Genomic DNA, 25,316 nt, shown 5'->3' with positions numbered 1-25,316 from the left:
AGCCCCTCTGCATTCTGCCAAATCTACAATATAAAATTAACTGAATACTGGAAACCCTCATGGTGTAGAACATGAAGAAAAATTGAGAGTGACTAAAGCAGGAGGAAGTGTTCTGTATTAGTAACAGCGTGATGTGGTGGCTTGAGCAAACAAAAGGGACACAAAAGAGGCCACGGATAGGATGCAGAGATAGATGGTCTGTGCTAATTCTCCCCTTCCTTGCAAGAAACAAATTACAACACAGGTTCACTTCATTACATTGCATGTAAAAGAATAAAGCACTGTTTCCGGGCAACAAACACTTTAGGAGCTTAATATTCACTGTGCAGAATCCTAAAAAGTCAGTGAATGCCTTGGAATTTCACCACACAAACTTGCGTCACCACACTCTTTTGTGTCAGACTGTTTCATTATCTTCAAGGCTTAGCATAATTGGAGCCTCAGTCTAAAAATAGGCTATTTTTTCCCTTTGCAATCTGACTGGTAAATAAAAGTTAGGGGAGTTTTTATCCCCTTCATTTGTTTTAAACAACCACTAGCTTCTGCTCACCAAGCAAAGATTACTGAATACATTTTCTGGATCTGTTTGTTTATTCTGCTTATGGCAAACACACTTCGACCTTCACCACTGTAACAGGCAGTGAGTGCCACAGACAAGCTATGCAGACATACTCCAGAGCCACCCCGGTTTCAGCTGTGGGGGACTGCAGCACCACCATGTATGCCGCAAAACACACAGGGCAGAAGGGAGTACTCCTCCCCACCCGAGTCTACCCTTGCTGCATCACCCAATCCGCTTCCTTAACAATTCCATTCTTAGGGCCTCATTAATTATGACCAATCAAATTCCTTTATCGCTGGTGTGAAAAGACTGAGGAGGTAAAAAGGGAATCAACGCTCTTGGAAAATCTATAAAGTGGCAGCAAATATTAACCAAACCAGCATGATACATGCAAACTGGCACACATCCCCTCAAACAAAAATGGCTCCCAGCACGGTGAAGATAGAACCCTATTTTCTCCCACCTCGTGATACCTGTTGCATAGACATGCTCTCAAAAAACACAGGCAATGTATGCTGGAGGCAGTTAGAACGACTGGATAGCCCGGACTTAAATCATGGCTCTGTGATTCACCAGCCCTGTGGTCTTAGGCAAGTTACTGACAATCTCCATCCTTCAGTTCTCCCGGCTTATAAAATAGAGATCATGGCCTAAACCCCCTTGCTAACCTGCCTCGTCCACGCAGCTGTCATTTACAGGACCGGACTAAAGCCTGAATCCAGAGGCTGCATGAGCAGCAAGGGAGGTTAGGAAAGAACCAGCTCAGGAACATTTCGATTTTCCCAGTCCAGTGCATTTCTAAACACCTAATAAGTGAAAACATTTTCTCCTCCATGCCACCCCCCACACACAGTAACTAGAAAACAAATTGAAAAACACTATTTTTCATAAAACTCATAACATGACTCCTACACTTCACATAACCGGAAAAAACATTTTTTAAAATTCAGCTTATATGTTGTAGTAGGGCTTTGCTGTTAGCATAAACTGCTTTGAACAGTGTCTAGCAAGCATTAAATGCTTAGTATAGCTTAGCTAGTATTATTATCCCTAATTGAACGGTGTGTCTAATTTTTACTGGTTAAATACAGAGGGAAAAGTCAGACCAGATCCCAATCTCTTTGGAAGTTCATAGTAACTGTTACCCAAACTAAGTCAAGGGCCAGTCATGTGTGCCACAACGAACTGAGTGGGGGAGGGGATGACCAACATACTCTAAAGTGAAAAAGAAAAAGTCAGAAGGCATTAGCATAGCACTGAACTACAGCTCTATTATTTCTCCCTCTAAGAAATGTCTCCAAGCATAATCTTCGGTGATTCAATTTATCAGCGACTGGTTTGCACAGGCTCCTAGAGGACAAAACAAGATGCCCTGTACTGAAAATGAGGCCCAAGATGTGATAACAGCATCAATCTCCATTTTAAGAATAGCAGACGGGTGCGGAGCCAAGACGGCGGCGGCAGCACCCATGGGATGTGGGGATCGCGCCCCCGGTGCCACTGAGCCTGTGCCAGTGCCCAGAGCCCCACGCCGAGCCGACTGCACACCAAGCCGCAGCCGCCCATCGCAGGGCCACGGCCGGGGGACCAGCAGGGTCTTGGTGCTCTTGCCAGGAGTCAGCCCTGTGCCTCCAAGGTAGGCAAGCCGAGTTCACGACACTGGTCCACCAGAGACCTCCCAGCTCCACGTGATATCAAACGGCGATAACATCCCAGAGATCTCCATCTCAACACCAAGACTGAGCTCCACTCAACGACCAGCAAGCTACAGTGCGGGACATCCTACGCCAAACAACTAGCAAGACAGGAACACAACACCACCCATTAGCAGAGAGGCACCATAAATCATAATAAGGCCACAGACACCCCAAAACACACCACCAGACGTGGACCTGCCCAACAGAAAGACAAGATCCAGCCTCATCCACCAGAACACAGGCACTAGTCCCCTCCACCAGGAAGCCTACACAACCCACTGAACCAACCTTAGCCACCGGGGACAGACACCAAAAACAACAGGAACTACTAACCTGCAGCCTGCGAAAAGGAGACCCCAAACACAGTAAGTTAAGCAAAATGAGAAGACAGAAAAACACACAGCAGATGAAGGAGCAAGGTAAAAACCCACCAGACCAAACAAATGAAGAGGAAATAGGCAGTCTACCTGAAAAAGAATTCAGAATAATGATAGTAAAGATGATCCAAAATCTTGGAAACAGAATGGAGAAAATACAAGAAACGTTTAACAAGGACCTAGAAGAACTAAAGAGCGAACAAACAATGATGAACAACACAATAAATGAAATTAAAAATTCTCTAGAAGGAATCCATAGCAGAATAACTGAGGCAGAAGAATGGATAAGTGACCTGGAAGATAAAACAGTCAAAATAACTACTGCAGAGCAAAATAAAGGAAAAAAAAATGAAAACAATTGAGGACAGTTTCAGAGACCTCTGGGACAACATTAAATACACCAACATTCGAATTATAAGGGTCCCAGAAGAAGAAGAGAAAAAGAAAGGGACTGAGGGGCTTCCCTGGTGGCGCAGCGGTTGAGAGTCCGCCTGCCAATGCAGGGGATGCGGGTTCATTCCCTGGTCCGGGAGAATCCCAATTGCCGCGGAGTGGCTGGGCCTGTGAGTCGCGGCCGCTGAGCCTGCACATCCGGAGCCTGTGCTCCGCAACGGGAGAGGCCACAGCAGTGAGAGGTCCGCGTACTGCAAAAAAAAAAAAAAAAACCAAAAAACAAAAACAATAAAAAAAAAAAGAAAGGGGCTGAGAAATTATTTGAAGAGATTATAGTTGAAAACTTCCCTAATATGGGAAAGGAAATAAGTCAATCAAGTCCAGGAAGCACAGAGAGTGCCATACAAGATAAATCCAAGGAGAAACATGCCAAGACACATATTAATCAAACTATCAAAAATTAAATACAAAGAAAACATACTAAAAGCAACAAGGGAAAAGAAACAAATAACATACAAGAGAATCCCCATAAGGTTAACAGCTGATCTTTCAGGAGAAACTCTGCAAGCCAGAAGGGAGTCACAAGACATATTTAAAGTGATGAAAGGGAAAAACCTACAACCAAGACTACTCTACACAGCGAGGATCTCATTCAGAGTCAATGGAGAAATTAACCTTTGCACACAAGCAAAAGCTAAGAGAATTCAGCACCACCAAACGAGCTTTACAACAAATGCTAAAGGAACTTCTCTAGGCAAGAAACACAAGAGAAGGAAAAGACCTACAGTAACAAACCCAAAACAATTAAGAAAATGGTAATAGGAACATACATATCCATAATTACTTGAAATGTAAATGGATTAAATGCTCCCACCAAAAGACACAGACTGGCTTAATGAATACAAAAAAAAGACCCGTATATATGCTGTCTACAAGAGACCCACTTCAGACCTACGGACACATACAGACTGAAAGTGAGGGGATGGAAAAAGATATTCCATGCAAATGGAAATCAAAAGAAAGCTGGAGTAGCAATTCTCATATCAGACAAAATAGACTTTAAAACAAAGACTATTACAAGAGACAAGGAAGGACACTACATAATGATCAAGGGATCAATCCAAGAAGAAGATAGAACAATCGTAAATATTTATGCACCCAACATAGGAACACCTAAATACATAAAGCAAATGCTAACAGCCATAAAAGGGGAAATCAACAGTAACACATTCACAGTAGGGGACTTCAACACCCCACTTTCACCAATGGACAGATCACCCAAAATGAAAATAAATAAGGAAACACAAGCTTTAAATGATACATTAAACAAGATGGACTTAATTGATCGTTATAGGATATTCTATCCAAAAGAAGAGAATACATTTTCTTCTCAAATGCTCATGGAACATTCTCCAGGATAGATCATACATTGGGTCAAAAATCAAGCTTTCGTAAATTTAAGAAAATTGAAATTGTACCCAATGTCTTTTCCCACCACAATGCTACGAGAGTAGATATCAATTACAGGGAAAAAATATGTAAAAAAATACACACATGGAGGCTAAACAATACACTACTTAATAACCAAGAGATCACTGAAGAAATAAAAGAGGAAATCAAAAAATACCTAGAAACAAATGACAATGAAAACACAACGGCCCAAAACCTATGGGATGCAGCAAAAGCAGTTCTAAGAGGGAAGTTTATAGCAATACAACCCTACCTCAAGAAACAAGAAACATCTCAAATAAACAACCTAACCTTACGCTTAAAGCAATTAGAGAAAGAACAAAAAAACCCCAAAGTTAGCAGAAGGAAAGAAATCATAAAGATAAGACCAGAAATAAATGAAAAAGAAATAAAGGAGACAATAGCAAAGATCAATAAAACTAAAAGCTGGTTCTTTGAGAAGATAAACAAAATTGATAAACCATTAGCCAGACTCATCAAGGAAAAACAGGAAGAAGATTCAATAGAATTAGAAATGAAAAAGGAGAAATAACAACTGACACTGCAGAAAATACAAAAGATCATGAGAAATTACTACAAGCAACTATATGCCAAGAAAATGGACAACCTGGAAGAAACGGACAAATTCTTACAAAAGCACAACCTTCCAAGACTGAACCAGGAAGAAATAGAAAATATAAACAGACCAATCACAAGCACTGAAATTCAGACTGTGATTAAAAATCTTCCAACAAACAAAAGCCCAGGACCAGATGGCTTCACAGGTGAATTCTATCAAACATTTAGAGAAGAGCTAACACCCATCCTTCTCAAACTCTTCCAAAATATAGGAGAGAGAGGAACACTCTCCTACTCATTCTATGAGGCCACCATCACCCTGATACCAAAACCAGACAAAGATGTCACAAACAAAGAAAACTACAGGTCAGTATCACTGATGAACATAGATGCAAAAATCCTCAACAAAATACTAGCAAACAGAATCCAACAGCACATTAAAAGGATCATACACCATGATCAAGTGGGGTTTATCCCAGGAATGCAAGGATTCTTCAATATACGTAAATCAACCCATGTGACAAAACATACTAACAAACTGAAGGAGAAAAACTATATGAGCATCTCAATAGATGCAGAAAAAGCTTCTGACAAAATTCAAAACCATTTATGATAAAAACCCTCCAGAAAGTAGGCATAGAGGAAACTTACCTCAACATAATAAAGGCCATATATGACAAACCCACAGCCAGCATCATTCTAATGGTGAAAAACTGAAACCATTTCCTACAGGATCAGGAACAAGACAAGGCTGTCCACTCCCACCACTATTATTCAACACAGTTTTAGAAGTTTTAACCACAGCAATCAGAGAAGAAAACGAAATAAAAGGAATCCAAATTGGAAAAGAAGTAAAGCTGTCACTGTTTGCAAATGACATGATACTATACATTGAGCATCCTAAAGATGCTACCAGAAAACTACTAGAGCTAGTCAATGAATTTGGTAAAGTAGCAGGATATAAAGTTAATGCACAGAAATCTCCTGCATTCCTATACACTAATGATGAAAAATCTGAAAGAGAAATTAAGGAAACACTACCATTTACCACTGCAACAAAAAGAATAAAATACCTAGGAAAAAACCTACCTAAGGAGACAAAAGACCTCTATGCAGAAAACTATAAGACGCTGATGAAAAAAATTAAAGATGACCCAAACACATGGAGAGATATACCATGTTCTTGGATTGGAAGAATCAACATTGTGAAAATGACTATACTACCCAAAGCAATCTACAGATTCAATGTAATCCCTATCAAACTACCACTGGCATTTTTCACAGAACTAGAACAAAAAATTTCACCATTTGTATGGAAACGCAACAGACCCCGAATAGCCAAAGCAATCTTGAGAAAGAAAAACGGAGCTGGAGGAATCAGGCTCCCAGACTTCAGACTATACTACAAAGCTACAGTAATCAAGACAGTATGGTACTGGTACAAAAACAGAAATATAGATCAATGGAACAGGATAGAAATCCCAGAGATATACCCACGCACATATGGTCACTGTATTTTTGAGAAAGGAGGCAAGAATATATAATGGAGAAAAGACAGCCTCTTCAGTAAGTGGTGCTGGGAAAACTGGATAGCTACATGTAAAAGAATGAAATTAGAACACTCCCTAACACCATACACAAAAATAAACTCAAAATGGATTAAAGACCTAAATGTAAGGCCAGACACTATCAAACTCTTAGAGGAAAACATAGGCAGAACACTCTATGACATACATCACAGCAAGATCCTTTTTGACCCACCTCTTAGAGAAATAGAAATAAAAACAAAAATAAACAAATGGGACCTAGTGAAACGTAAAAGCCTTTGCACAGCAAAGGAAACCATAAAAAAGACAACCCTCAGAATGGGCGAAAATATTTGCAAATGAAACAACTAAGGATTAATCTCCAAAAGTTACAAGCAGCTCATGCAGCTCAATATAAAAAACCCAACCCAATCCAAAAATGGGCAGACGACCTAAATAGACATTTCTCTGAAGAAGAAATACAGATTGCCAACAAACACATGAAAGGATACTCAACGTCACTAATCATTAGAGAAACGCAAATCAAAACTACAATGTGGTATCACCTCACACCAGTCAGAATGGCCATCATCAAAAAATCTACAAACAATAATTGCTGGAGAGGCTGTGGAGAAAAGGGAACCGTCTTGCACTGTTGGTGGGAATGTAAATTGATACAGCCACTATGGAGAACAGTATGGAGGTTCCTTAAAAAACTAAAAATAGAACGACCATATGACCCAGCAATCCCACTACTGGGCATATACCCTGAGAAAGCCATAATTCAAAAAGACACATGCACCCCAATGTTCATCGCAGCTCTATTTACAATAGCCAGGGCATGGAAGCAACCTAAGTGTCCATCAGCAGATGAATGGATAAAGAAAGTGTGGTACATATATACAATGGAATATTACTCAGCCATAAAAAGAAATGAAATTGAGTTATTTGTAATGAGGTGGATGAACCTAGAGTCTGTCATACAGAATGAAGTGAGTCAGAAAGAGAAAGACAAATACCATATGCTAACACATATATATGGAACCTTAAAAAAATGGTTCTGAAGAACCTTGGGGCAGGACAGGAATAAAGACACAGATGTAGAGAATGGACTTGAGGACACGGGGAGGGGGAAGGGTAAGCTGGGACAAAGTGAGAGAGTGGCATGGACATATATACACTACCAAATGTAAAACAGAGAGCTAGTGGGAAGCAGCCGCACAGCACAGGGAGAGCAGCTCGGTGCTCTGTGACCACCTAGAGGGGTGGGATAGGGAAGGTGGGAGGGAGACACAAGAGGGAAGAGATATATGTATATGTACAGCTGATTCACTTTGTTATAAAGCAGAAACTAACACACCATTGTAAAGCAATTATATTCTAATAAAGGTGTTAAAAAAAAAAGAATAGCAGAGGGGTACAGATAAATCTGTTTGATCCCATGAACTCGTCTTCCTTCTCTATGTGTGAATTCGTTATGTGAGTATCAAATAGTTAAATGTAAAGTCTGTGATGGTAAGGGAACACTTAACAGTTTCGAAAAACAAAGCAGAGGACACATGCACTGATTTGTGGAGCCTAATAAAAATGAGACTTAAAAAAAAAAATCTGAAGGGCAACAGTCCGATTTCCTCTTGCGTCTCTTTATCTGTGGCCTCTGTCTCCTATGCATACCAAAAGTCCTATTCCAAAAATAAATATCAACAGGTGGATAGTTCTTTATTTTCTAATTTTCAAATAAAGTGATTTTAGAATATAAATACAAAATCCCCTTACCTGTGCAAAATTCTATAATAAATAATGCTACAGATATGGAAGGAGACCTCAGCTGATCAACCCAGCTCCTTTAATAACCAAAATGAGCCCATGTGGCTCCAAATCACTGTTCACCTCCACATTTTGAGATGAAAATAGGTTTAGTTCAAAGCAAGTGATTTAAAGCTTTGTTTCTCCTTAGCTCTCTTGCACACCGGATTTACCTCATCACCTGCACTCATTACCCATGGGATTTGGCAGTTCATTTCATCAGTCTTCACCTTTCTTCAAAAGTCTAAAACCGATGATCAAAAACTAGAGATGAAGCATACAAGACAGATGGAGGGACTTTCCTGGTGGCGCAGTGGTTAATAATCTACCCCCCCAATGCAGGGGACACGGGTTCGATCCCTGGTCAGGGAACTAGATCCCACATGCGTGCTGCAACTGAGGAGCCCACGAGCCGCAACTAAGGAGTCTACCGGCTGCAACTAAAGAAGCTGGCAAGCCACAACTAAGGAGCCCGCCTGCCACAGCTAAGACCTGGCACAACCAAAATAAATAAAATTATATATAAAAAAAGAAAAAGCCAAATGGAAAGCAAGTAGCTGAATTAATACAACGAATACCAACCAAGTATTTACTACATGCCAAGGTCCATATGAGGTGCTGTGTGTACAGAGGTGAGTAAAACAAACCCCCATCCTTAAATGGGGCTCATAGTCTAATAAGGAAGATGAATGTTAGCATGCAAACAGATGTTTGTCCAGTTAGTACAAAATGATGAGTAGCAAAATGGGAGCAAAATAGGGTGCTGAGCAAGAAAAGAACACGACAGAGAAACTCGCACACATGTACAAAGAGACAAGTACACGAATGTCTACTTTCCGTAATAGTGAAATACCGACAACCTAAATGACCATCACTAGGGAAATGGAAAAATAAATTGCAGAATATTCATATGATGGAATACTACAGAGCAGTTCAAATGAATGATTAGATCTATATGTATCAACATGGATATACTTCAAAAATATAAACGTTGAGAGAAGCAAGTTGCAAACTCAAATATGACACGTCATTTACATAAGTTAAGTGGGTACATTTCAAAGGTAAGAAAAGCATACCAAATGGAAAGCTACATATCAGCTTCACAAAAGCAGCTGCCTGTGGAGAGGTAAAGAGGAGACGAGGGAAGGGGAGGCACGCAGAGGATCCTGACTATCTGTAAGGCTTTCATTTAAAGAAAAGCTGAAGCAATTATAAGAAAATCTTAACATGTATTAGTTCTGGGAGATGGCTACACGAATACGTTATTTACTGTATAAAAATTATGGGAAAAAGAAAAACATTTTTTTTTTAATTTAAAAATGAGAGAAGGAAGTGGGGTGAATGGACCGATTTAGGCAGAGGACCAAGAAGGTGCCGTATAAGCCAAGGCCAGAGGAGAGAGGAAAACACAAACTTGCACCAAGCTGGGGAGAAGCATTCCAGGCAGTGGCGCCCAGAGCATGAGGGCTCTGCAGAGGGACAGAAGTGAACATGTGTGCGCAACTCAAAGAAAACGTAGCCCCGGGGGGCTGCAGCAAACCTGGGCTGGGGAGTGCAGGGGGTCATTAGCAGGGAAGGTGACCGGAGAGGTGAAGCGACCCATGGAGGACCTGGGAGGCCATGGTGAACTGAGATGGAAGCCACTGGAAAGGACGTGATGCAATCACACGTAAAAAATACAGATCACCTGCTGTGTGGAGAACTGATCAAAGGCAAGAGTGGAAGGGAAACACCAACGGGACGCTGCTGCGGTGATCCTGGCCAGAGACGGTGTGGTCTGAACTAGGAGAGAGGGTGGAAGTGCCAATGGGGAGAAACGGATGAATCTGGGTATACTGAAGGTAAGGTTGGCAGGACTTAAAACTAACTGCATCTTAGGACTGGGCTAAGAAGTGATAGGAAAGACAACTATTTCTTAAATATTATAAAAATGGCTGGTGTTTGTCACTTAGGGTCCACTACTAGATGTTACTGAAGGACATGATAAAACACTCCAGGCTCCTGAATCTACTTAGTAAAAATAAACGAAAAAACTTAAACTCGTGAACATCAAACTCTTAAGAGTAAATGTAAGGATCAGCTGAGGTCATTAAGTTAAAGCGTGAGGAAGGTCAGGTTAAATCACTCAGGGGAAGTGAGTTTTCAGAAAGACTGAAAGAGCAGAAACTAGTGATGTGGGTGGACAAAGGCACAAAAAGCAGAAGAAACAAGTAAAAACACAAAATACAAAATAATTTGGCAAAGAGCCAACAAATTGGTCTTATAAGAGTAGACGTTTAGGCATTCAAGTGAGAGAAAAATGCAGACAGGGTAAGAGTGGGTCTGGAGGGCAGCCACCGCTGCTAAGGTGTTAGATTTTCAGGTCACGTTTACTGAGCGCTTATTATGTATCAAACGCTGAATCGAAGCATTAACACACACCATCTCCGTTCATTCTCCCAACAACCTCGCTGGGGAATTACTATGACTGAAAATGAGGAAGCTGAGGCTCAGGGAGGTTATATAACCAGCCAGGCTGTGCGTACCGGGGAAGCTGGGGGGCGGGGGGGGCTGGAGGCGGCAGGCAGGGTGGGGAGAGCGGGGAGCGTGGGACCCCCAGGCGTAGGCCTGGATTCCAGGGCTGCCACTTAGTTGAGGCATTTCACAAGCTACTTCTCTGGGTCTCACATCCCTCATCTACGAACTGGGGAGAATTAAAATATCTAACCACAGCAATTCTGGTCGCCGCCACCGCTGCACGCATACAGCACCAGCTGAAGTCAATGATCACCTCAGTGTCCCCCAAATTTTCAAAGCTATCACCTGTGTCTCTTGCTGACAGTCACCCACCACCTCCCTGAGATACTCTTCCCTGGCTCCCACGACACCTTGTGTTCCTGCTTTTCTCCTTCTGTGGTGGCCTCCTCCAAGCCATTCCACACTGGGGATCTGTAAGACAGCGTCCTTCCTACACCCACTTCTCTTTCTACTCTCTCCTCTCCCAAAGTAATCCCATCCATGTCCATGTTTTAATTTACGTCAATTTGCCAATGACGCCCAAATTTATATCGTATCGCACCACCTCAAAATTAACATGTCCAACATCAGACTGCCCATCCTTCCCTCCCCTGGCCCCAAACCCAGGCATCTTCCAACACTCCTCACCTCAGTGAACGGCTTGCCATCCATCAGCCTGCACAACTCAGAAGGCCAGGAGTTATCCTCAAGTTGTCCTGGATACTTTCCCCATCCTAAGCCCAATATCCAAGCTGCCACCAGGTTCTACTGGTTTTTCTTCTCTCACATCTCTCTCATATCTGCACCTTCTCCCTCTCCCAGCTGCCATCACGCCAGCCAAGCTACCACCATTGCTTGCCTGGAATACCTTAATAAGAGCCTACTAACTAGTTGCCCTCATCCACGCTGACCCTTCCAATCCACTCAGCCAGAGCGATGGTCTCAAAATGCAAACGGGAGCCAATCCCTCCACCGCATGAAGGACCTGCTAATGTCCACCCCCTGCTCAACATGGCCGGCAAGGCCCACATGGTGTGACCCTGTCCTCTCCAGACTCGCCTCCCATCACTCCCCGCTTCCTCTCTACGTCCAGGCTACAGCAGCCTTCCCTCAGTTCCTTGACCACACAATGCTTCCACCCACCACAGGACCTCTGCACAAGGCATCCGTCACCCTGGAATGCTGATCCCTGTAACCCTTTAGCTTGTTAACTCCAGCATCCAGCACACGCTTTTCTGATCTCAGCTCAAGTGTCACATGCTCAGGAAACCTCTGATTCTTCAGTCTGGGAGCTTTGATTCTTCAGAGGGCCTTTGTTAGCAGCACTCAGAAACTCCCATTCCTTTTCTTAGCTCTTATTTTCTCCTGGGTCGGCATGATTATTCATTGGACAATTTGCTTAATGGCTCTCCCCAACCAGAATGAAAACCCCATGAGGACAAGATCGTTGAACATCTAAATTTATCACTGTATCCCCAACACACCAGCACCAGGCCCAACACCTGGTAGGGGTTTGGCGCCTTCCTCTGCACTGTGACAAGAAACCATGGTGCCCAGGCTTTCCTAGGTTAAGGTGCTTTGTAACTGGGGGACAGGGCAGTAGCCATCGTCAACTAGCACGCTTTGGCACATGAAAACACAGAGGCTCACAGGGACCGACTTGCTCAAAGCCAAACAAAGCAAACACGCAGTGAGCAGCATGGCGCCCGTGTTTCCAGTCCAGGCTTCCTCCAGCACATATTCAGGCTTTTCCGCGTGGTGTCTGCACCTACCGCAGATCCTTTGTCTTGCTTACTACTAAGGAATCATGAGTTTGGCCTCCTGAGCTCTAGCTCTAGTTTTACTGGAATCATTACCTAAGGCTTTCATCTCAAGCCTACAGGTCACAAGCAATGTCATCTGTCTCCATTTCCCTCCATGGGACAGACTCAGCAAATATTACTGGAAGAATTTCTGGCTATGAGGCAAGAATCAGTAATTGAATTAAATATATTCACCTGCTCTAAGCCAATCTTCTGAAAACAAGTTATTTTTTTCTGCCCTGTCAGGACATGATTAAAGAAGAAATATCTGGATCTTTCGTGTGATTCAATGATCAGCTGTCCATCGCATCAGGCCATGCAGTCCAACTTGAATAGAACATACACCCTACCCTGTTGGCCAGTGCACGGAAGTATTACACGTGGCCTTATGAACAATGCACATTATTAATAGCCCATGAGCTTATTCTTTTCCCCAAGTGCTCCCTCCTCAACCCTCCTCCTCCCTGCCTGTGGAAGGCACACCACCCTCCTGCACAGGGCTGAAAATACAGTCTGTGGCTAAGTCAGCAGGGGTGAAAAGCCCCTGAAACAAATATAGCCAAATGTCTGACACTCCAAATTATGACAGAAACCTAGTATCTTTGCTCCACTCCCATCCCCACTCAACTCTTAGCCCTAAGGCAAAAACTCTCATCACTAGCCTCAAAAGAACAAATCTTTTCTTAAATGTAAAACAACAAAGGCAATAAAAATAGGTAATAGAAAACAAAACCTAAACCTGAAAAGAACAATTAGTAATCCCAAACACCACACACAAGTCATTTCTGGAAATCCCTCATGCTCTGTTGTTCTTTTAAAAATGCAAGTAGAGATTGGCTTCAGTTACATTCTATGTCATTTCGCTTTTTAAACGAGGGAGGGAACCCTCAAAGAAAAAATTTAAATTCTGAGACTCTAATACATTCAAGTGTACAAGTGACACCAGCCCATTCACCCACCAAAATTAATAATAAAAAGGAGAAAAGGACAGCTGTACAACCCGACACTGGCACTAAATTTCAAAGTATGTACAAAATCTCTAAAGCAATGACTACAGGGCTCAGGAATCTCTGGCTTAAAATCAAACAGCTTCTTAGCACATACACACATACATAAAGCCACCCTTCTCGCCGCCTTCCAAAACTCTCACAACTTACCAAACTCGGCTCACTGTAATTTCACACCGTATTTATGATATGGCAAATTGACACAGGCTCATGCTGCCTACCGAAATGATGAAACGCAAACAGAAGGCACTAATTTTATTAGTCTGCTCTCAGTTAACCAGTCCTGAGCCATAATAAACCCAATCAGCTTGTTTTGTTTTTAAATTTGAGATGGATTTGTCTCTGAAGGGCCTGACTGTACTGCTGGGAAGAGCACACACAAGCCACCAGACGGCGCGGGCTGCCGAAAGCAGGTTCTTCCAATTAACACGGAGTGTCCCTGGCATGGCTGAAGCCAGGAGATGGTGACATCTTGTACATCATCAGATTCAAACGCTGGGGCGGCTGATCCATTTGGGGGATGGGGAAATCTGCAAGGTTGCCGAGTGCAACCACATCACCCATAAATCTACTACCTGGGTGGATGAGGAAAGGAAAATCTGGAGAAAAGATCAATATTTTTGGCTTGCAGTGATCCTTTCTCTACAAACCATCTGTATCCACAATCTGTGAAGGGGGGTGGACATGGGAGGAAAAAAATAAAGTTATAGGATATTTTCCCCTTTCCTTAAGAGTAGCATTGTCCAGGAAATCACCTAGGCAGACTGACTGTGGATCCAGACAATTAAACCTTACGCCAGTTTCTGTGCCACTGGTGAATAGTGGTTAATAACTTCACACTTTTCTTTTTGTGTCTTAACAAGGAGGGAATGGCACTTTCGAAATCATTACTGCTCTGTCATCTTGGTTCACTGCCAAAGCAATGAGCTGTAGAACACCTGGCAAATAACACGCGGCTCGTGAAAAAGAAACATACACCAAAACAGGTTTATAGAAAATGTTCACATATGTAGAAAGAGGAATGAGTTTGGGTTAACAGAAAATCACTCACTGTGGCGAGGGGTGGGGAAGAAAGGAAGAGGTTTCCAGGCCTCAGTTTCTGTGATTCGAGTCAGAGTAATGAAACTCAATCTGAGCAGAGATCAGTGGCACCGACACAAAGTTAGTCCTATAGTATTTATCTCCTCATCCTCAGTCACACTCCCAGTGGGTTCAGTAATTAAATGGGCAAAATGTCAGGGCAAAAATACCATCCCTGCCTTCTCAAATGAGAGTGGCCCAGTAAAAACGTATAAAGTAGCCTTTTTCTTACTCTGAGTATCCAGGCCATTCTTATAAACTCAAATAAGGCTTAAATATCAAGATCCTATATCACAAAATGCATCTCCTCCACACCCACCATCTATAACTGCAGAAACTACTAGACCAGCATGATCCCAGAGTCACAGCAAACTAGCACACACTCTGTGGGGCACGGGGCTAGGTGCTGGGGTGGGGGTGGGGGACATCAAAATACAGACATAGTGATCCCCGACAAACCAAACGCAAGTAGAGACTGGAGAATATAGAAACAATTTGAGGCTGCAGGCTTTTCTTTTCTTTCCTTTTTTGGTCAATTAAGAGAAAAATTTTAAGTATTCATACTAGTTTTTACAGACCCATTACGAAATCTAGGTGTAAAACTACCAACATGTGGGTTTTTAAAAGACCCTAATTTAGACTGAGAATAAGTAAATTCCACCTTCTTTAATGAAATAAACCATGGCATTCTGAAGACAAGGGAGGCCAGCCCCCACAGCCCCAGGACCACCTGTCACCGCCGCTGACACCCAGGAGGTACATGTGAGGACGGGTGCGAGGCACTTCTTTCTGACAAAAGACTTGCTCACAGACCCAGCCCGGTTCACAGGCAGGACTTGACCCTGTCTCCCTCTTCCCAGCCACCTCTAACATCAACCGCCTGTTTGCTCCTAAACCTATACATTGCAACGTTCAAAACCCAAAGAGCACACGAAGGCAGATGTCCAGGCATCTTGGAGGGGATAGGTTCCAAACATTAAGAGAGAGGGATAACGTTCTTCTGAATTTCTTTTTGAAAGTCTAAAGTTTTAGCCATTTTGAAAGAAATATTATGTGTGTTCAAGTAGTACATAAATTCAAACCAGGCCTAAATGTAACCCACTTATTTATAGAGTGCAATACTGTGTTCATACAGCATAGATTATTCTATATACTTGAAATTTTTTTGTCATTGCATTTCTCTCAAATTATTGAAGGTCTAATTTATCATAATTTTTTTTTTTTTTTTTGGTGGTACGCGGGCCTCTCACTGTTGTGGCCTCTCCCGTTGCGGAGCACAGGCTCCAGACGCGCAGGCCCAGTGGCCATGGCTCACGGGCCCAGCCGCTCCACGGCATGTGGGATCTTCCCGGACCGGGGCACGAACCCGTGTCCCCTGCATCGGCAGGCGGACTCTCAACCACTGCGCCACCAGGGAAGCCCCTAATTTATCATAATTTGAACTGGGCTTCCACAGGGTATCTCCAAGGTGTTTCATCTTCTTAGCTTTATATTTACCAACGTTACTTTCACCAATTTCAGAAAGGATACAGACAAAGGGACAAGCAAATATAGATGTTAATTAGTAAAAGTTCACCCATATAAATAATCTGCAGTTAAGATGCCACTTACTTGACAGAAAACAGGTGCTTCTATAGAAGTTAAAGGTATATAAAAAGAACCTCGGCTCTAAATTTGCTATTAATTTGTACTATGAAGAATTTCAACTCATTACATCTGAATTACCACCAATTCTGAATTAGTAGATATGAATTAATAAAGTTGAATAGTATGAAGAACTGCCAAGAATTTAGAACCCAAACATCCCTGAAATACAACAATAAAAACGGAATTTAAAGTTTCTCTGGCTTAGAATATTATAATGTAAACAACTTCGAAGTGGTAAGTAATCTGTAACCACTGAAAAAGGATACTGCTTTTTTTAACGTAAAATATATTAAACCTTCACTTTCAGCCTTAAGAGAAATTATCTTCTTATATTAAAAAAAAATCAAAATGTTAGTAGGTCAGCTGAAGTTAAAAGTAGTCTTAATGGTAGCTATTAAATCCTGGAGACAGAACTCTTCCCCTCCTACCACCCACACAGTTTCCATGAGTCTGGTCTGGCAAGAAAATTCTTTATACTGCCATGTTTTAGGTAACAAAATCATACGTTTTTAAGACTAAAGTGTCCCCTCAACCTACGAGGGCAGAAATGAAGAAATATAAGAACCACCAGTTCTTTAGCATTTTTGCATCATGGTGCCCTTTGAGAATCTCTTAAATGCTATGCACCCTTTTCCCCAAAAAAGCACACACATGCACAGACACATAAAATGTCACATACAACTTGAGGAGTCACAGACATTCGCTCTGCTTCTATGAGAAGCTCTCATATGACAATATAAACAGATAAAACTTGAAAATCTATGTTTTTTTAGATGTCCGAAAGATTGCTTTCCTTCCTTCTTACTACTTTGAGTGTAGTTTCCTCTACTCTCACCCACTATGACTGATGCTGTTAGAAATGAGAGTGACTTTTCTATTATACGTGACTCTCTTTTAGACCAGAGGTCCACCAATTTTTTTCTGTAAAGGGCCAGAAAGTACATATTTTAGGCTTTGCAGGTCATTCAGGCTCTCTGGGCACTAATCAATTCTGCCATTGTAACAGAACACAAGTGCAGCCATAAACAAGTGGGTGTGGCTGTGTCCCAACAAAATTTTATTTACACAAAACAAGCAGTGGACAGGAGTTAGCCCTGGAGTTCTAGGTTCTCGACCCCTGGAATAGAAGAATAGGTTCAACTCCACAGGAAGCAAAAAGACAAATAGAGTTAGATCCCTAACTTATACGATCCCTAAAAATAATTCCCAGAAGGGTTTAAGACCTGAATAAGAAAAGCCAAAGCTTGCAACTTTTAGAAGGAAATAAGAGAGAATGTCTATGTCACTGAAGGAGGGAAAGGTTTCTTAAGAAAAAAAACAACACAGTGTACAAGGGGGAAAAAACCAAATATTTGACTATAAATTTTAAAACTTCTGCACAAGAAAAGACCACAAATAAAGTTAAAAAGGTAAGTCACAGACTGAAAGATATCTGCAACAAAAATGACCAAAAAAGAACTAGCTTTTGAATAACTAAGAAGAAATACTAAGAGACATACAACCCAGCGAAATAGGACCTATATGCGCACAGGCAAATCACACTGAAAAAAAGAAAACTGAAGAGTTAAAACACATGAAAGGATGCTCACCTTAACTAATACTTGGGGAAATGCAAATTAAAATCACAATGAGATACCACTTCACACTCATGAGACTGGCAAAAATTTTTAATTCTGATAATAACAAATGCTGGCAAAGGTGTGGAACACTAAGGATGATGCAACAAGCATGTTTACAAGTATCTAAGAAGTCTAAAAATCCCTCAGTAGAAAAATAAACAACAAATTCAAAAAGGTAAAATTGTATATCAAAATTATTCCCAACTGTTTTTAAATTAAACTCTGATTCTGTGACTGAGGGAGTCATGTATTGTAGTCCCATGGCCATAAATATGAATTTAGCTATTTGAAAGAATTAACTCGCTATGATAAATTAAATGACTGCTCCTACCAATAACATGTCATACTGCTTGCAGATGTGCGAACTCCACTCTTAGTACTACGCTAGAGAAACTCTCACACATGTGGCACTGTCTACTATAGCACCATTCGCAACAGCAAAAAAGTAAAAGAAGTGAAAATGAGGAAAGCTAAAAAGATGGCCAATGGGAGAATAAAAAATATCCTGTGCTGTATTTATTCACTGAAATATTACACAACAGGTAACATGAATAAATCAAGTCTAAAAATGTATCAACATGGACATACTTAAAAACTGGTATACAGAGTAGGGATTTTCCCATACTTTTCTTTTGGCAAACTGCAAAAAATATGATAGCATGACACATAAATGGTAAAAACTTGTAAGGCACCACGTGTATAGGTACACGTATTTGTTGTAAAAGCAAAAATCCCTGGGCAAAAAGGACAAAACCAACCCGGAGGGAGCAGTTACCTTGGAAGAAGAAAAGAAAAAAATGAGTGACGGTGGGGAGGAAAGGGTCTTTAGCTGTCTCTACAATATTTTATTGCATTTAATTTTTTAAAACTAGGCTTTTTTAAGAAAAAAGATTGGAAAAGTGAAATTTTTGCTTATTTCTAGATAAAGTTGAAAGTCTCCTTTAGCACTCAATTATAAGATTCTGTATATTCACTCATTCTCTTTTGCCGCTGACATCAACAAAGGCTACAGCCCTCCATCCCAGGGCCATTCTGAAGGGCTTCTGACAGGTGCTAGCACATGGCCAAGAGACTCCCAGGAAGGCTTGCCCTGGGCTTGACTGCGATGTTTTCATGCAATGATTTGGACACATTTTCTAAATGCACAAATTTCAGCTCCAAACACAATTGAAAGCTAGGCAGTCTACAACTGATTGACAAGCAGGCTGGCAAAGACTCACTTTAGCCTACTGGGTGAGAAAATGAAAAAGCATGGGCTCTACACCCAAACATGAGAGCATGCATTCACTTTAAAATGCAATCAGAAATCCAGACCAAAAATCATTTTCTCAAGGGCACAGAAATAACAGAGTGCAGAAATAAGACAATACCAGTGTCAGTAAGTAGTAATTATTCCATAAAGACAAATATTACCATTACACTAAGGATTATGCAATGAGTATGCTTATAAGTATAGAGTAAGTTTTAAATCCCTCAAAAAAACCCCAACATATTCAAAGAGGCAAAATTACACATCAAAATCATTTCAGTTCTCTTTAGATTAGCCTGATACTGTGACCAAGGGAGTCATGTATTGTAGCCCCATGGCCAGAGGTGTGAATTGAGCTCTCTGATAGAAGAATTAGCTTGCTATGATACATAAAATGATTGTTCTTATCAATAAAACTTTTTATTCAAAGACTGTCACTATTTAAACACTAAATACACTAGACTATTACAATCCTTTGGTCCTTTAATAATTTCAAAATTAATAAAAGTCAAAAATTTGGACAGATCTGTGTCACTAAATGGCTTTCACTATTGTTCACAGAATAAAACCCTTAATTGATTAATGATCTCAGGGTGTCTATCGCCATCTAGTGAAAAATCAGTTCAATTACCACACCAGTCACTTGACTACCTAGTCTGTTTTCTCTGTGATTTAAAATATATGTCCACTTACTGCTACCAACTTGCTCAGTATCTTTTTTATGTCTCCCTACACATACATTGAGAATAAACACAAATACAGATGGTATTTATATAGACTCACTTTCGAGTTATCTGTCAACTAGGTTTCCATATTACTTCTCTGGAAACATTGAGTTCATTATTTTTAAATAACTTGCACACCATGAGGTCCCTCATACAATTCCTTAACCATTAACTAATTCCTCTACCACCGAGCAATTAAAAATCATAGAAGAGTTTAAGTGTGAAAGATCACACCTGGGAAAAGACAATATTGATGTCCATTTGACACAACTATTAGCATTTTTATTATAAACCTGTTTTTAAAAGTACAATTAGTAATTACTCTGAGTACTCTAGCAGCCATAATACATTTGATTACAGAAATTATTAGGTCACCAGAGCCAAACCTGCATGATTCCAACAAACTGAGCACACACAAAACAGACTTAAAAATAAAAAGGGCGGGGGGGGGGGGTTAAGGCCTCCCCAGACTGTGTATTAATCTATATTCAAGTGCAAAATTTTATAATCTTTTTCAGACAACATGCTACCAGGTTTCCTTCTCATTAATTTCCAATTGAACCTTAATCTAATTTATCCCACAAGGACTTTAAAAGCAATCAACTTCTAGGATTTTCAGGTTACTATATTACTTGGTCTACTCTTAGTACAAAAAAGATAAGTTCGATAAGTTACAAAGATATTCCAAAAGCTCGGCAAACTGACTCTCATTTTACACTTCGCTCCTCCTACCTCTAATAATCAAGAGATGCTTGAACTCACAAAGACTTAATAGTAGGTACGGAAAAAAACAGTAAACCCAAAGACAGATTATCACATAAAATACTTCCATCCGCCAGTGCTAATAATTATCATCAATACGTTACAATCATTTTTATTATAGGAAATAATTTCTGTACGTGGCTTTGAATCCTCTTCTAGAATAAGATTTCCAGGAAGCAACTGTGTAATTATTATTTCTCATTAACCTCACATTACTTTAAAGGTCCATTTCCCACCGTTGTATTTTGTATTTGTGGGAAGGAGCAAAGGGGAAAGAGACAAAGGGAAGCAGAAGCCAAGAACTTAAATCACATATGATTATTTCTAGATTTGTCCGAAGTTCTTTGTTTTTTAGTGGGAAGAGTAGGGTTTTTTTTAAAATAGTTTAGAAATATTTGTTGTTATATTTTAAATAAGAGAAAAATAAAAATTGAGTTTAAATTCCCCATTAAAAATCGAGCTAAACAAAAATATTGCCGTTAAAGTACAATGGATTAGGGGAGTGGGGGAGATTATTGGACAAATTTGGGGCTTACCATTATCAACAGTGCCCTTTCAAGCCTGTAGATTTCTGAGCCAATGCAGAAAATGTAACAACAGGGATTTCCCAACAGCAAGAGGCACTCTCCAAGGGAGTAAATTGTCAACTACTGCCTCTCATGAGAAACTTAAGAGTAACCTTGATCCAATCTCAATAGTCAACCCATGTATTATCACCCAGTTGGGGCATAGTGAGTGCACTTCCTAATACAAAAATAAGATGGTATTCTATCAGAAGCCACTGGATACATACAGAGAAATAAAATTTAAATAATTTTAAAGTAAACTTGGCCAAAGAAACTGAAAACATCCTTTCCTCACTTCAATGAGCCCCTAAAACACCTGTATCTTCTCAAGTAAAAAAGGCCTATGTCGGGCTTCCCTGGTGGCGCAGTGGTTGGGGGTCCGCCTGCCGATGCAGGCGACGCAGGTTCGTGCCCCGGTCCGGGAGGATCCCACGTACCACGGAGCAGCTGGACCCGTGGGCCATAGCCACTGGGCCTGCGCGTCCGGAGCCTGTGCTCCGCGACAGGAGAGGCCACAGCGGTGAGGGGCCCGCGTACCGCAAAAAAAAAAAAAAAGGCCTATGTCTTGAGATGAGTATCAAAAAAACGTCCTTCTAGGAATAAGAGGCAGAATATAAAGCAACAGGAGAGCCATCCTGAGATGGAGCAGACAACCCCCATGTAGCAAAAGCCTTACAGTCAGGAAGAGCTGGATTCCCATCCAAAAAAGTCACTTGTTACACTTCACCTCTTTCAGTTTATTAGCTTCGTCATCTGCAAAACTGGAACACTCTTGCCTCTATCGATTGATTCTTATGGGGTCTTAAGGAAATAATGCATCTGAAAGCTTCTCGCATAATGCTGGTGTCCAATACAAGTGTCCTTCCTCACTGTGCCCTCAGCGGAGTGAAAGCGGGCTCCCAACAGAAGAGCACCTCTCAATATCCTGTTCGTTTCACGCCAGCTAGATCTGCACTGTCCAATACAGCAGCCACTAGCCACATGTGGATATGTGAGGTTAAATTTATTTTAATTATCATTAAATAAAACTCAAAATCCACTTCGTCAGCCAGCTATCAGGTGCTCACTAGCCACTTGGGGCTTGCGGCTATTGCACTGGGTATTGCAGATGGAGAACGTTCTCATCATCTCAGAGTGCTATTAGATAGTCCTGATCTAGACTCTAAGCAGGGGTTAGCATTTTTTTTTTCTGAAAAGGGCCAGATAGTAAATATTTTAGGCTTTGCAGGTCATGCAAGTCTCCACCTTGACTACTCAACTTTGCCGCTGTACTTGCAAAAGCAGCTATAGATGATACTTCAACGAATGAGTATGACTGTGTGCCAATAAAAGTTTACTTATAAAAATAGGTGGCGGGCTGGATTGGGCCCATGGGCTGCAGCGTGCCGAACTCTACTCTAAGAGTACTCTGAGTTCACGCTCCCAGCATGAGCGTTCTGCCCATAACCACTACCTCCATAAGACCGAGTAGTCTTAGATCCACTGACAGAAATCAGTATTTTACTGGAGTTAAATGGAATATAATATTTAACATAACCGTTCTTTTACAAACTAAGGAAAAGCCATGCACGTGGTGCTAAAGCAAATGAAGCTTTTAGTGTTTACAAAGAGACAGTACCTCAAATCTGTTTGGTATCTGGCCCATGTTTCTAAAACCAATTACCCTCAATCTATAACTCCAGTCCCGATATAGTATATATCATATGTATATGACACTGGGGACTTGAACTGATACATGCAGCTGCCTACTTAACATGCCTACAGATCATGCCTTACTTAACATGCCTACAGATCTATTACAAGCCTCAAAGGTAACACATCCAAGATAAAACTTAATCCTTCTCCCTCAGATTTCTCCTTCTTAATAAATGGTTCTACTAGCTAACCAGCTAGAAGACAAAAATGGAGGCATCCTCCTTGATTTCTTCTTTTCCCTCACACTCCAACCTAATATATCTGCAAAAAAAAAAACTAGCTCCCTTATGTCGCTTAGTTCTCATTCATGTTAGCTCCTAAAGAAGCCTTCCCTGACCAAGCTAAACTAGCCAGCCATCTTAACATTGTTTAGCCCTCCACCCTGTTTACTTATCTGCACAGCATTACTTCTATCATATTCTCTTATGTTTTGTATTTGTTTATTCACTTATTTAGACTCTGTTTTCCCAAATGATGCTCTCCCCACCCCAAGCCCCTCTACACCCCCTGCCCTAGGCAGAATGTGAGCCTCACGATGCAGGGACTTTTTACGTCTTGCTCAACACTATCCGCAGTACCTAGAATAATCCATGGCACACAGCGGATGCTCAATAAATAAATACACACACGCACACAAAATGTACGAATGAATGAATCCTTACTTAAAAAGCATATCTGTCTCAAATTTGTCCTAAGAAAGGGATACTTGAAGCTGTATAACTAGGCAATAAACTTTTTGGCTCTCCTACCCCATAACATGTTTAGTTTAAAATACTCTCATTTTTAGATATGGGACGGTTACGCCATTTACCTCCCTTCCTTTGTATGTCACCAAAGCAGCCAGTGGTTTGGCATAAAATCTGCTGTAGGAAAATCCCAGGCAGCCATACATACTGTTTGCCGTGAGCTTCAAAGCCTTCTGTCGAATATCATACTGCAGGCCACATAAGGACAAAAGACAAACAAAAGTATTTGTAGGTGCTTCAGCATTACATTAGATGCTTTCTAGCTCACCAATAAGAAGAGGAAACCCGCAATAACCCTGGAAAAAAAGAACTCTTAACATAATCAACCCATCCTCCCAGATCCATGATTCCCTGACCTCCTAGAATCAAGTAAACACACACTCCAAAGTTCCCAGAAGTCAGAAGGATGTTGCTCAGATACAGTTCTGCACATAGACGTGCCTTGTATTTTGAGGCATACAGTGTTTCTGAATGGTTTCCTACCCACCAACTTAAAATAAGCACATGCATTTGCCCACAGCATCAAGTTTAAATCACTCCTAGATAATCAAATTTTCAAAGGTGAGACTGTCACTCAGAGGTTGCTGAGTGGAAAGAGATACCTGAAGAACAAGGTCCGGATTTAAATCTTGCTGTTTCATTAGTTGTTTGACTTGTCTTCTCCGCTCTACCAGTTTCCGGATCTCTCTGGGCAAAATGCCCATTTCCAGGCTTGGATCTGGCAGCTCAGGGATCTGTTCTTGTTCTCCATCCTGATGAACACACGATGAACATTTCAGACAAATCAAAATTTCATGAAATGAATTCCCAAAATCATACACTGTGGGAGCTTACCCCGTGATCACATCTTGAAAAGCTACTTTCTTGTCTAAGTAAAGGTCAACAAAGTGTGGGTGGTAGAAGAAAAAGCTGAGAGGGCTGCAGAACAACTCAACATTGCCCTCTTCTCCTCCAATTCTCTCAGCCCATCATTCCCAGTACCTCCCCCGTCTAGTTATTGACAAATGTAGGTATCATTTAAAGAGATGAATTTTTACACATGCTCCTTTCCTCCCTTCAACAAGATTGGGGAACAATATGTTTGGGGAAATTGTTCTTAAAATAAAAACACTGGGCTTCCCTGGTGGCACAGTGATTAAGAATCCACCTGCCAACGCAGGGGACACGGGTTCGAGCCCTGGTCCGGGAAGATCCCACATGTGCACGGGCAAAGCAACTAAGCCCGTGCGCCACAACTATTGAAGCCTGCGTGCCTAGAGCCTGTGTTCCACAACAAGAGAAGCCCCCACTTGCTGCAACCAGAGAAAAGCCCGTGCGCAGCAACGAAGCCTCAACGCAGCCAAAAATAAAATAAATAAATTTATGAATAAATAAAAATACTAAGAGAGATCTCTAAAATTTAAAAAAAGATAAAAAAGCAGCTAAGCTACTGTTAAGTCCTGTGTACTAGCAAACAAAATGCTATAAAATTTTTTTAAACTATGGGGAATCATAGCAATTATTGTAAATGTTTTAGACTGAAAGATAAAAATA

General features: G+C 41.1%; 1 protein-coding gene across 2 annotated transcripts in view; it reads right to left on the bottom strand.

Moving 5' to 3' along the window:
* Window positions 1-25,316, bottom strand: part of POLA1 (DNA polymerase alpha 1, catalytic subunit) — a 311,176-nt gene that overhangs the window by 214,246 nt on the left and 71,614 nt on the right. For both annotated transcript variants that reach the window (XM_029240606.1, XM_029240607.1), the window contains exons 25-26: window positions 24,386-24,535; window positions 23,849-23,971 (exon numbers count right to left, since the gene is read on the bottom strand). In XM_029240606.1, the coding sequence (XP_029096439.1) occupies window positions 23,849-23,971; window positions 24,386-24,535 (273 nt within the window). The remainder of the gene's footprint in view (window positions 1-23,848; window positions 23,972-24,385; window positions 24,536-25,316) is intronic.

Source organism: Monodon monoceros, unplaced genomic scaffold, assembly GCF_005190385.1.
Source record: "Monodon monoceros isolate NGI ecotype Baffin Bay Population unplaced genomic scaffold, NGI_Narwhal_1 Super_Scaffold_22, whole genome shotgun sequence".
Classification (NCBI taxonomy): Eukaryota; Metazoa; Chordata; class Mammalia; order Artiodactyla; family Monodontidae; genus Monodon; species Monodon monoceros.
Note: the sequence above shows the minus strand (reverse complement) of the source record. Positions and strands in the feature narration are given on the sequence as shown.